This window comes from Dromiciops gliroides, chromosome 4 (assembly GCF_019393635.1).
Source record: "Dromiciops gliroides isolate mDroGli1 chromosome 4, mDroGli1.pri, whole genome shotgun sequence".
In the NCBI taxonomy this organism is placed as follows: Eukaryota; Metazoa; Chordata; class Mammalia; order Microbiotheria; family Microbiotheriidae; genus Dromiciops; species Dromiciops gliroides.
Genome location: NC_057864.1, coordinates 399909891 through 399924148, shown reverse-complemented (window position 1 = coordinate 399924148; position 14258 = coordinate 399909891). Strand labels below are relative to the sequence as shown.

The 14258-nt window shown below is 35.8% G+C and overlaps 1 protein-coding gene across 4 annotated transcripts in view; it reads left to right on the top strand.

Moving 5' to 3' along the window:
• SERAC1 (serine active site containing 1) overlaps positions 1-14258 on the top strand; it is a 79231-nt gene that overhangs the window by 43947 nt on the left and 21026 nt on the right. For all 4 annotated transcript variants that reach the window (XM_043962833.1, XM_043962832.1, XM_043962831.1 and 1 more), the window contains 2 exons: positions 8912-9062; positions 12140-12278. In XM_043962833.1, coding sequence (XP_043818768.1) covers positions 8912-9062; positions 12140-12278 — 290 coding nt within the window. The remainder of the gene's footprint in view (positions 1-8911; positions 9063-12139; positions 12279-14258) is intronic.

Sequence of the window (14258 nt, the reverse complement as noted above, 5' to 3'; positions counted from 1 at the left end):
CAAAGAAAAAATATTAATACTATCCTATGCACTTTAGGACATAAATCTTGCAGAAATAATTTTATGTATTTTACTAAATTTAAGCTAATATTTAAGCCATTTGTGGTTTAGAGAGATGTCCAGACTTTCATAGTTCTTTCATGCCCTATGATATATTTCTCAATTGGGCAAGTCACTTAACCATGATCTGCCTTAGTTTCTTCATCTTTAAAATGGAATAATAATAACATCTACTTCCCAGGGTTACCATTAGGATGAGATAATATTTGTAAAGCACTATACAAACCTTAAAATTCTATGTAAATGCTCATTATTTTTTTTTCACTTTTTTTTTTTGGTGGGGCAATGAGGGTTAAGTGACTTGCCCAGGGTCACACAGCTAGTAAGTGTCAAGTGTTTGAGGCCAGATTTGAACTCAGGTCCTCCTGAATCCAGGGCTGGTGCTTTATCCACTGCACCATCTAGCTGCCCCTATTGTTATTATTATCATGAACATATCAGTAGCAGCAGCATTAGTACTCCAAGATTAATTTAGGCTACATTTATAGGAATCCTGAATAAGAAAAAGATCAGGGGCAGCTGGGTAGCTCAGTGGATAGAGCACTGGCCCTGGAGTCAGGAGGACTTCAGTTCAGATCCAGCCTCAGACTCTTGACAATTACTAGCTGTGTGACCCTAGGCAAGTCACTTAACCCCATTTGCCTCACCAAAAAAAAAAAAAAGAAAGAAAATGAAAAAGATCATAATATGTTAAAATACATTTTGGAGTCAATATGCCAAAGCAATAGTTACTTTGAATTTACTTCCTAGACCACTCCCCTCAGTTGTCTCCTGGAGTACTCAAAAGGACCTCCCTCTGATCAATAGCTTAATCATTTCTCTTTGGATTGTGACTATTAAAAAAGGTCTGAGACACATAATTTCTGGATAATTTAATCATTTTATTACTGACTAACACGTTTATTAATAATAGGATGGTTATTTCGCCATCTCTCTTAGACCAAAGACCCCTAATGGCAGTGGACTCACAGTTTATATACCTTTGGAAGAGTAGATGTTCCTCAGAGTGGCAGTCAACTTTGATTGGTTAGCAATTAGTGAGAAAATGAATATTACAATGAGAGAGTGGGCTATATTACAATGACGGTCTTGGGGCACATGACTTGGATCATCTAAATCTTGGTCAAAGAGACTTATCCATTTCTGTGTCACCTAACTTACAAAAAGGAGGATCCACATTTTCTCAGACCAGTCTGAGTAAACACAGTGAGCAGGAATGTACCCATTAGTCCAAACTTAGAATATCTTTTACTGTTTTTGATTAGATCTCAGACATTCTGGCTGGGTATGTCTTTGAGAAAGATTACCCACACCAATTGATTTCTAGATGAGGAAGTAGAAAAAGTGAAAAACCTTAGTCCTAATACAGTAATTAGTTATTAAATACAATCTCTCTTGTTTAAACAATCATTTTATTATTTTATAATTTTATAATTTTATTTAAACAATCATTTCTTACAGGATAAACTAAAATGGGATAGCCCTTAAATGCGACTTTTGGGGTAGGGAAGGTGACTAGCCTAGTTATTTGGTTATCACCTTTAATACATTTCCTTAAGAAAGACTTTACCTTTAGTTCTTCCTACATTCTTAAAGATAAAAGTTTGTAAAGTTTTTTAAGTTAGAGAAATTATTATTTCTTAATATTTTCACTTTTACTAAAAAAGAGATGTTTAATATGCTTTTATATAAATCTTCCATAGAGAAATCAACCCAAAACACTGGTGGCCTTTCTCTAGTTTGTTTGGGTTTTTTTTAAATGCGCTTTAATACTTAAATGTAAAATTCCTGAAATGTCTCTTAACTCTTATTATAATGGCAGGATACTTTTCTGAGCATACATTTCCTGGATGATCTCATTTATTCCACTTCTCTGTTGGAAGTCATCAGTGGGAATATATATCAGCTTACATATGCTTAGGAGACTACATGACAGAGGATATAGAGGTCTGAGCTGGAATTCAGAAATACCTTTCTTTAAGACTCATAATGACTCTGTAACTGTGGCCAAGTCCATTACTCCCTCTGTAACCTAGATAATTCTTAGGGATAATACATGGATGAGTTGCAGTCTTCATTATTGTAGCTTTTTTCCATACCAGTGGCTTTCCACATGAATGAAATATGGGGTTAATAGGCCAAAACAATAGTCACTATGATTCTCCTTCTTAGACTACTCCCTTCTGTTGTTCTCCTTGAGTAAGAAAAAGGGTGAGCAATACAAAAAAAGCAGTATTTATGCCCAACATGAACCTTTTTATTGCCCTTTGGCTCACCTGCTAGTTTGTTTCTTTAGAAATTTTGGGGGGGGCAGCTAGGTGGCCCAGTGGATAAAGCACCGGCCCTGGATTCAGGAGGACCTGAGTTCAAACCCGGCCTTAGACACTTACTAGCCGTGTGACTCTGGGCAAGTCACTTAACCCCAATTGCCTCACCAAAAAAAAAAAAAAAAATTTGGTGTTCCATCATATGTAGCCTTATAGCATCACTGAGAACATACTGCAGTGGATAGAGCACCAGCCCTGGAGTCAGGAGAACCTGAGTTTAAATCCGGACTCAGACACTTGACACTTACTAGCTGTGTGACCCTGGGCAAGTCAGTTAATCCCCATTGCCCCACAAAAAAAAAACAACAAAAAAAAAACAAAAAACGAAATTGTGGTATTAGAGAGGATTTTTGAGAGTTCCTTGGACAGCAAGGAGATAAAATCAGTTAATACTTAGACTACTAATTAAACTATTAGTTAGTTAGACTATTAGCTGGAGTGTAAATACTTTGGCTATGAAAAGACAAGACTCATTGGAAAAGACTTTGATGTTGGGAAAAATTGAAGACAAAAGGAAAAGGAGACAACAAAGAATGAAATGGATAGATCGGGTCATGGAAACAAGCATGAACTTGGATAAACTTTGAGAGATAGTGGGGGATAAAAGGGTCTGGCTTGCTGTGGTCCTTGGGGTCATGAAGAGTTAGACGTGACTGAATGACAGTAACAACTACAGCCATTTCATTTCTTGAATTGATGTTGGTTTAGTTGGGTTACCATGCTTTCTTTAGATTCCTTCTTTCCCCACTTTGTAGTATTGTAATATTTTGGGAATGGGTTTATATTCTAAACTGCTGTTAGTCTTAGTTGATGTGTCTCTCTTTGGCAAAGAGATCAAGTGTTTTCCAGTTGAGGTGATTTCTGTACTCTTTTGGCCTCCTCTTCATTGTGATAATTGGTTTACATTGATTAACCTCTGTAAGAAATGATGGCAGTCAATGTCTTCTGCTTTTTTCATGTCCTGTTTTCATCTTTAGAAACTTATTTCAACAGATCAGGATAGAGCTTTGTACTAGTACCAAGGTAAATCAGTGTCTTTTCTCATCTTTAGCCATTCTTTGGATTTGGTATTGATTGTGACTTGGGTTAATATACTGTAACTTGTATAGCCATTCATTTCTCAATTGATGGGCACCCCCTAAGTTTCCAATTTTTAACCACTTCAAAAAGATCTATATGTATCTTTGTACATTTTTTAATACTTTAGTGAAGTTTTGCTTAAGGTAAATTTCTCCTTTATTCTATTCTCTCTCATTCCTCCATCTCTCTTCTTCCTTTTTCTACCTTTTCCCAATTGAGTGAAATGTATTTTTGTACCCAACTTTGTGTGTATACATGCAAGTGAGTATTCTGCTGTCCTTTCACTAATTCAGATAAGAGTGGTGTTCAAGGTGGTTGGTCTTGGCTTTCAGACAGTTCATTGATTTTTTTTTGGTGGGGCAATGAGGGTTAAGTGATTAGCCCAGGGTCACACAGCTAGTGTCAAGTGTCTGAGGCTGGATTTGAACTCAGCTCCTTCTGAATCCAAGGCCAGTGCTTTATCCACTGTGCCACCTAGCTGCTCCAGTTCATTGATTCTTAAGTGATCTCTTTGATTTTTATCTAGGTCAATTATTTTTGCTATGTGATACCTTATATTTTCGTCTAGTTTTTTAAGTCTTTTGTCTTTGTTTTAATATTTCTTGTTGTCTCATATAATCATTATTTTCTACTTAATCTGTTTAGTCTATTTAGGCTGAAGACTATCTTGTAGTTTTCTTTTATGAGTTGCTGTGGCCAAAGATTTCATTACTTAGTGGTCACTTATGTTGGGTCCTTCCTTGCTTAGCTAGGTTTGTCCTTGGACCACAGATGCAGTCTTATGATAAAAGTCTTTCCTGCTTCTGTCAGAGTTTGCATTCTCCATGTAATACAGAAGAGTCCAGGTCATCTTTACACCCTGATGAGGTAGTAGATTAGTTCTTTTACTGAGGATTCTATGAAGGTAACTGACATTAAGTCACCAAGTGTTATTGTTTAGCATGAATAATATGTAGGGCAAAAAGATTGAATTATTCAAAATATTACTAAAATATGTAACTGGCCAAAACTTTGGGCTGCTCTAGTGGACTGAATAGCATATAATATGGATAATCCATATTTAAAACTTTATGAAGACAAAATTTATAGACCGGGCTAGGTAATCAGTAAGTCAACATTCAGTAAAATAGTTGGTAAACATCTACTATGAGCCAGGAACTATGTTCAATTCTGAGGACGCAAAGAAAAGCACAAGACAGTCCCTTCTCCAACAGAATTCACAATCAAATGGATTGAATTATCCAATCAATGGGCTTTTCATTAAAGCTTTTTACTATATAATGGTGATCTTCCATTGTCAGCATGTTTAGCAATGAATACATAGAGCAAACATCTGGAAATCTTTCCATTTGTAGATGGAGTACTGTAAAATGTAAGAGTTGTCAGAATGAAAATAGTTATTTTGATTTGACAGTAGCAAAATAAAGCAAACTTTGCCTTAGGTAGAAATTGGTTCTGTTGCTTTTCAGAATGATTTGTTGGGGCAGCTAGGTGGCGCAATGGATAGAGCACCGGCCCTGGAGTCAGGAGGACCTGAATTCAAATCCGACCTCAGACACTTAACACTTACTAGCTGTGTGACCTTAGGCAAATCACTTAACCCCAATTGCCTCACAAAACAAAACAAAACAAAAAAAAGAAAGAATGATTCGTTATTTTGCTTTGTATATTACAAATTATAGAACAATTGATATTTTCATTGTTTCTTTTCCTTTACAGTATGTGCATACTTTTTTCTTTAAAGGATTTTGTAATTTTTCACATTTGTATAGTTTTAGTTTTGCCATTTTTAGACAGTAGTATTATTAGTAGTAGCATTATAAGAAAATAATAGATTATTTCTTTTATTACTTTAACCTAAAAATTAGTGAACGAATAGCTGTTGTTTTCATAAAAGGAAGGCATTTAAATTTGATAAAGTGATTATTATGTTCCCACAGTTCAAAGATAATTAAATGACTTTTTAACTGGTTATGATGTCTATGTTTAACTATAAAATAATTCACGTAAGCATTCCAAAACTATGTGTTGATTTGGCTTGAGTAGGGTAATACTTTAATTTGTGATCTCATCAATGCGGTCATTCCCTCCATTGCTGCAGATAGCATTATATCCATGCCTTCTCAATTTGTGTGATGCTTATCTGTGCTTTTTTCTTAGATTTTCATAGCATGTGGAGGGTTTTTTCTAGATCTTTTAAAATTTGTGGATTTATTACATAGTCACTGTTATCTAAGAACAAACAATCATTATGCTTTTGTGACTTCAGCTTTTCTGAAAATTAAACTAGGTGAAGGGTGGGGAATATAATTTGTTTAGATTTTACACAGCATAAATTCATTATATTAAAATGGGAACTAACTTTAGTCCAGTATTCTCATTTTATAAGTGAATCCTAGAGAAGGGAAGTAACTTGTTGGAGGTCACATCATCAGTCAGTCCCCATACTAGATTATGAATCTTTTGACTTTCATTTGAATTCTCATTACTCTTATACCATTTTGACTCAGTGACAACAACAGATAATTAGGGTGCTCCTCTGATATGTATGCAAAGCATGCTGAGTGTTTGGGTAGTTAAAAAGCTTAGAGAATATACATTTCCTGCCCTTTCCAGGGTACAGTATTGGGGTGGGGGAGTGGCTAAGATACAAGAACAATACATGCACCATATTAGATGAGTGAACTAGAGAGGTACAAAATATAGTCTGATGTCCAGAGCTGTCATTATTAGTGAATCATGAAATATTTCTTAGAGGAAGTAGAATTCGATTGAACTTTGGAGGGTGGCTAGGACCAACAAGCTGGCAGAGAAGGAAGACTTTTCCACCGTAGCCAACAGCTTAACCAAGAGTGTGGAAATTTTAGGGCATGTTTGGTAGATGGAGAATGTAACCCAGTTCAGTTGAAGTGTACAGTACATGTAAAGAAGTAATATTAGATAAGGCAGGAAAGATAAGATTATGGAGAAGGACCATGAGTTCTAGGCAAAGGAGTAAGCACTTTATCAGCAGAAGTAGGAAGTCATTGTACTCCATGGAACAAAATAAAATTTTCATCACTTTGAAGGAGAGCCAGTTTTGATCTATCATATCTTTATTTTCACTCTTTATGGTATTTTGTTTTGATCCTCTTCCATACACACACACACACACACACACACACACACACACACACACACACACACACTTTTTTTTTTTTGGTGAGGCAGTTGGGGTTAAGTGACTTGCTCAGGGTCACACAGCTAATAAGTGTCAAGTGTCTGAGGCCAGATCTGAACTGAGGTCTTCCTGAATCTAGGGCTGGTGCTCTATCTACTGCATCACCTAGCTGTCCCCCTCTTCCATATTTCTACCAATTTCTATTAAATGAATCTCAATTTAACCCTTTTCTCAAACTTTATGTAAGCATAAAATAGCTACATGCAAATCTACGAGTGAAGATTAATTCTTTTGGAACATAGAGTCTTAGAGAGTTGTTGGGATCACAAAGTTAAGAGATTTGTCCTGAATCCTCTAGCCAGTAGGTATCAGAGGTGGGACTTGAACCCAAGTCTTCTTGACTCCAAGGCAGCTCTCTCAAAACTCAGGTGGTGACAGTGGGAACAGAAAGAAGGGACTAATGGGAGAGAGATTGCAGAGGTAGATGCTAGAGTACTGGTTAGCCAATGAAGGGGGAAGAGGACGCAATTAAAGAATGAATTTTTAAGCCTCAGTAACTTGGTAGTACCATCATCAGAAATAGAAAAATAAGGAGTGGTAGTTTTGAGGGGAAGAAGTTCAGTTTTGTGCATGTTGAATTTGAAGTGTTGATAGGACACCTAGGTAGTGTCATTCAGTTAGCATATAATATGGAATGCTGGACTAGTGACCATTCAAGCCATAGATGCAAAACTAGGAGAGTACATTGTCATGGAAGTCAAGGGAAGAAAAAAATTTCTATGTGGGTCCCCTCCCTTTCCTTCCCCTCCTCCCGTGTGTGTGTGTGTGTGTGTGTGTGTGTGTGTGTGTGTGTGTGCGCGCGCGTGCGTGCGTGCACATGTGTATTCGCTTTTTTGGTAAACAGTGATTATTGACCTTGGACTAAGTAACCCATTTCAGTAGATGGGGACAGAAGTCAGATTAGAGAATACAATTTCTAGAATTTTGGTACTGAAAGCTTGAGTCTTGAAGTAGGATCATGAGTGAATTTACTTTGAGAATAGCTATGTTAAAACTAGAGCATGTTTGTAGAAGAGAAGGAACCAGCAGAGGAGAGATTGAAAGGGGGCATAGAACCAGGAATAGAAATGGAAAGTTAGCTTGGCAAGTGCATATATTGAAACTGTTTTTCTTTTGGGATAATATTCCTTTGATCATTCTATCTTTAAGAAACACCAAGTAATAAATATTGATTGGAGCCAAGACACTCTGTTAAATGATTTTTTAAAGGTAAAAGGAACTAGGGTAAATGACAGTTTCGCTGCACAGTTTGATGTTTAAAATTTTACCTCAGATGAAGATTATTCTATATAAGTCTTAGTAAACCAAGGAAGAAGGTAAAATTTTCTTATATGAAATGATATCTCATTTTAGGCTTTTAAAACTGGGTCCTATATTCAGAGGCACCCACATAAGACAGGAATACATAATTGAAGGCTTTGAAAAAACCATTTATGATCGGTTTCTAAATTAGGTTTTTGACATTTTAGAATATTCAGGTGGCATCAAGGTCAAGACATTAAAAATGTATAGTAATAGTTAACATGCTTTTGAAATAGGAATATTTATTGGAAAAGGAAGGGCCATAATATGATGAGTATAATATTATTTCTCAGTAAACATTAAAGTCTAGTTTCTATACGTGAGAAATGAAAACATACTAAGGATGTCTCCGTTGTAAAAGATAAAGTAGATATGTACTTTTGAAAGAACTCTGTAAAATAATAAAGGGCTAATTCTTTGCTCCTGTTTTCCATGTCCTGAAAAAGTAATATAAGAGAACACTCCATAAAATTAAAGCCATACCATTTAGAATTAATAAATACTGTACTTCTCTGTTTAGACAGTAATTAACTTGTGGAATGTTGCTTTAGCTATGCTAGCTAGAATTTTTTTAAAGGGCTCTCAGTTTTTATACTTTTATCTATTCATAAGCTGATTTTTGAAGAGGAATTTTTTGTCAAGGGTGTACTAGTGAATAGTGAAAAATGATTTATAGATTTGCAACTTGTTTGGAAACATTTAGCATTAACCAACCACTGTCATAGGTGTCTCTAGACTCATTGGATCTTAGAAAATTAGAATAAACTGGTTTCATCAATTCAGAAAAACCTTTTCTCAGGAGAGAGGGATATTTATGGTTTGCTTTCATTATCCTTCAATTTAAAGTCTCTTCCTAGCTTAATTCTCAACAAATATGAGACTTGGTTATATAATAATTGAAGAGATTTTTTTTTTATACTAGGCTGGGTTTCCATACTGGCTGAAGCAGCGAAATCCCCACATGTCATTCAGGCTTCACATGCTGCTAGAACCCTGGCTAATCTGGACAGGGAAACTGTGCAAGAAAAGTACCAGGATGGAGTGTATGTGCTACATCCACAGTATCGCACTAGGTAAGAAAGCAGAATGGAATAGAATAACTTGTTTTTCTTGGGGCATATAAAATGTGTAGGACTGAGATTTTTAATCTTCCTTTCATTAGTTAAATACCATTAAGTTTAGGAAGAAAACCTGAATCAGTAGGAATTTCTTAAAATACTAATTTTACCTCTCTACTCAAGAACCTTCAGCAGGCTCACGGTTTCCTATGATGTGAAGGCCCTACTTTCCCATTTTCTAGACCTTTCATAATCTTGCCCCACCCAGTAGGTTTTTTTTGTTGTTTTTTGTTTTTTTTTTGGCTGCAGGGCAATGAGGGTTAAGTGACTTGCCTAGGGTCACACAGCTAGTAAATGTCAAGTGTCTGAGGCTGGATTTGAACTCAGATCTTCCTGAATCCAGGGCCAGTGCTTTATCCACTGCGCCACCTAACTGCCCCCCCACCCTGCAGTTCTAACCTTATTTCTCATTTCTCCCCAGCATGAACAATTTACTCCAGTCATATCTGTCTTCTTACAGTTATGCATTCTACATTCATTCCCCCATCTGCTTTTGCTCATTTTGTTCCCACTGCCCTTTTCTCTTCCCTTTTGTGTAAGTCATTCTACTCATTCTTCAAAACTAAGTTCAATTCCATTATCTATGAATTCATTTCTGTCTACTTCAGCTCATTTCAGTCTCCATTCGTAAAGTTTCTGTTGTCAGTTCCTTATAGTTTTGTACTTGATTTTTTCACATTTTCTCTTATAATCTCATGTATATCAGCTTTCCCCCCTATAGATTATGCTAGCCTTGGGGGGCAGGGTCTTCTATTTCATTGCTTCCCCTATAATGCTGGTTATATAATATTTTATTAAATAAAATTTTTGGGGGGGTCACTACTTCTACAATGATTGGCTCAATGGTTTGAAGAGAGTGATTGGAAAGCCAACACTTATTTAACTAAAATGATGCTTTATTTGACTTCATTGGAGGATGAGATGATTTGGTTGAGGCAATTTTATAGATAGCTGAAATTCCCCCTCCCATTGCTGAAATGTTTTTCTTCTAACTATTTTTGATGGAAAAGTTTTATTCTGAAATATATTACATAAATCCTTAACAGGACAGCTAGGTGGCATGGTGGATAGAATGCTAGGCCTGGAGTCAGGAAGACCTGAGTTCAAGTCTAGCCTCAAACTTACTAGTTGTGTGACCCTGGGCAAGTCAAGTAACCCTGTTTGCCTCAGTTTCCTCATCTGCTAAGTGAGCTGGAGAAGGAAATGGCAAACCACTCTAGTATCTTTGCCAAGAAAACACCAAATGGGATTATGAAGAGTCAGACACAACTGAAACTGAACAACAACAAATCCTTGACTTGGTGAACAAGAGTAGATAAGATATAATTTAATTTTTTCTGATAATTCGGTATCATCATGATGAACATCAGTTATCATTCTACCACTGTAGTACAGTGATACCTCACAAGTGATCAAGGCACATGTGGGGCAGTTTGCTTCTATGCTATATAAACCCTGGGTTGTCCATATTTTTTTAATTGGAGTTTCTCTTGTATTTTCCTTCACTGTTACTGGTCTCAGAATACGTGGCAACCTCTACTCCTCACCACTTATGATTTGTTTTCTGTTCTATCAGGTTGTTATAAAATAAGTACAATATAAGAAGTACAGAAAAGTTCCAAGAAAGAAAAGATGGTCAAAACTTACTTAATAAGCAATTTTAATTTTATAAAGATTATTAAGTTATGCTCTGCTGGTTGTACTTCTACAAACCCAAGAGAATGGACTTTGTGACAGCTATTTTCTTACTGCCTCAAGGCACTGTTTTCTGGCTTCATGACTATTTGAGATTTTTGTGGTTGACAGAAATCTGATCACTAGATTGCTACATATTTATCCAGTCAAAATGAACCCAGGAAACTAGGACCTGGAGGAAATTGTAATAATATAAAAGAAATTCAACAGTGACAAGAGTTTTTATACAATTTGAATACAATAACTTGTACTAGTTTTTTAAGTTATTGATCACCACCATCAGATGTATCATTGTTATGACAGTGAGTATAGAAAGGGCCATTGAGATTTTACCATCTGGTTAAATTTGGGGCAAGTTTTTTGTTTTGTTTTGTTTTTTAATCAGTGATTCATAAATATGTATGGATACCCAGGAAGCAATGGAGACAGCTTTTCAATAAGAAATCTTAACGATTTAAAAAATTTCACTTTGTAAACAAAAGTAATTTTTTTTTTTTAGTGAGGCAATTGGGGTCAAGTGACTTGCCTAAGGTCACACAGCTAGTAAGTGTTAAGTGTCTGAGGCCGGATTTGAACTCAGGTACTCCTGACTCCAGGGCCGGTGCTCTATCAACTGCGCCACCTAGCTGCCCCAACAAAAGTAATTTAACAATGTTTTATATGTGTAAACTTTGCCACTAAAATATCAGCAATAATTTCTCCTTAGTTTGCCTTCCCTCAGGAAGTATATAGAAATAAATTTGTTTTAAATCTTCCTTTATTTCTGATATAGATTAATTTCTACTCTGGATAAATATGATTTGCAAGGTTTTGTCTGTTCCCTTTCACATATAAAGACTATGGAATGACAACATATTTTGCTATTTTTTCATATTCTCTTACTAGTTTTTTGAAATATATAACTCCTGGTTTAAGATATGACAGTAATCTATTTGTGTTAGCTGTTACCCCATTCTTTAGGATGTTTGATTTGGCTGTTCTGAAGGGTTAGATTTGTATCCTAGCCATCACTCACCTTTTGGTATGCGTTCTGTGTGTATTCTAGGTCAACTTAGGACAACCTTCCCTGAAAATAAATAAATAAATAAGCAGGCAAGCAAATGAAGAAGTAGATGAGTAAGTGAACACACACACACACACACACACACAATACACATACACACATTTGTGTGTGTGTGTGTGTGTGTGCGCGTGTGTGTATGAAATATGTACTAAACAGGTTTCACTGTGTTTCAGATAGAATTGAGACATCACCAGGAAAATAAAGGACTTTAGAGATTCTCACTGGTGCAATAATGTACATATTCTGCTTCTTTTTTAACTTTTTCTCCTATTAGTCAGCCCATTAAAGCAGATGTCCTTTTTATTCATGGCCTTATGGGAGCAGCCTTCAAAACCTGGCGTCAACAGGACTGTGATAAGCTTGAAATTGAAAAGGCCTCAGATGAAGAATGCTATACACAGTGTTGGCCCAAGGTAAGGAAAACAGACTAATTCTTGGGAGGTTATTGTATTGAGGGAACACTGCGGAGAGAATATGATAACCAGTAAAGTTGTGGTATAGTCAAAAGAATGCTGTATTTGTCCTGAGTCCTCTTTTCTCTTCACTTTCTCTTCCTTGGTGATCTTATCAATATCCATGGATTGAATCATCACATCTTTGGTGATGATTCCCAAATCTGTATATTAAGCCCAAATCTTTCTCTTGAACTCCAGTTCTTGTTATCCTATAGACATCTAAAACTTCTCAATATGTCCAAAACAGAATTTATATTTTCTTCCAAACTTCAGCATTCTCATCTAGACTTCCTTATTTCCCTGTTGGAAACTTTGGTTTGTGGATTATCTTCCTTGACTCTTACTTTTTTCCCTCCCCCTTTTCCCCTAATCTTTTTTTTTTTTTTTTTTTGGTGAGGCAATTGGGGTTAAGTGACTTGCCCAGGGTCACACAGCTAGTAAGTGTTAAGTGTCTGAGGCCAGATTTGAACTCAGGTCCTCCTGACTCCAGGGCTGGTGCTCTATCCACTGCACCACCCAGCTGCCCCTCACCTAATCTATTAGCAATTTTATCTTCATAATGTCTCACATCTGTCCCCTTCTCTCCAATCACACAACCTAATTTAGTTCCTCGTCATTGCAATTGCTTCTCAATTTGTCTCCATGCTTCTAGTTCTTTTCCCTTCAAATCTAGTCCTCAAACAGTTGCCTAATTGATATTACCAAAGTATAAATCTGATTGTATCGTGCCCTTACAAAGCCAAACCAAACCTTCAATTTCATATCAGCTTTGGATAAAACTCAGAATTCTCAGGCCGACATTTAAAAAAACCCTTCATTTTTTGCCTTCATTTTTAGTTTTATTCCCCTTTATATATTCTATATTTCAGTCAAATAGGCTTCCTTGTACACAACATTCTTTTTTCATGCTTTTCCAAAGGTGTTTCCACATACTTGTAATGTATTCCCTTCTCACCTCTGCCTTATAAAATCTCTAGCTTCCTTCAAAATACAGCTCAGGTACCTTCTTCTACAAAAAGCCTCCCCTGATCACCTCCAACTCACCCACTTGTTATTGATCTCTCCTTCTTGAAATAGTTTGGTATATATTTTATGTTTATTTATCTGTGCATACATATTTCCATTCTTTCCAATAGAATGTAAGCTCCTTGGTGGCAGGAAATTGTATCCCCAGTACCTTGAACTTATTAGACATTTAATAAATGTTTATTGAAATGAAATAGTAAAGGACACTGTAAATGTTTTTCATCAGCAACTGTACATCCTAATAATTGTCATGTTTGTGCCATTAACATTCATTTCTTGCATACTTATTAACATGTATCATATATGTCTCACATTAGACTACTCTGGTTTGTGGAAAGTAAAAAGGAGAAAAAAATTTAGGCCTTTTATAGAAGTGAAACACTACTAATATAAATGAAAACTATTTCATTGGTAATATAATTAGATAATAATCATTAGTGTTCATTTATGGTTATATATTGCAACAATTCATTATCACAATATTAAATTTGTGAGTGCTTGAAATAGAAGTTTCTGTAGTATCTAAAATCAAGAGAACTGTCACATCATTATATTTATCTCACAGGATCCTTTTTACATAGCAATAGTGTTGTTTATACTTTGTTTACCAGGACACTGAGGCATGGAGATATTAGAACATGCCCCAAATCACACTGTTTCAGTACTGTATCTGTAAATATCATCTCTGGTATGCTACTATCATACTTTAATCACAAGGCTTATAGAATCACATTCATCCATTTAAATTCATCAAGTTTATCACATACACCAAAAAGTAGTTCTTTGGAATTCTATTTAAGCTGGTAGCATGGAAGAGTGCAGAGAAGCCTGTTGCTCTGAAATACCTTCTAGCAATGCTCTAAAAAGGACAGTACATTGCAAAATGATGAAGAAATGAAAAAGGAAGAATTA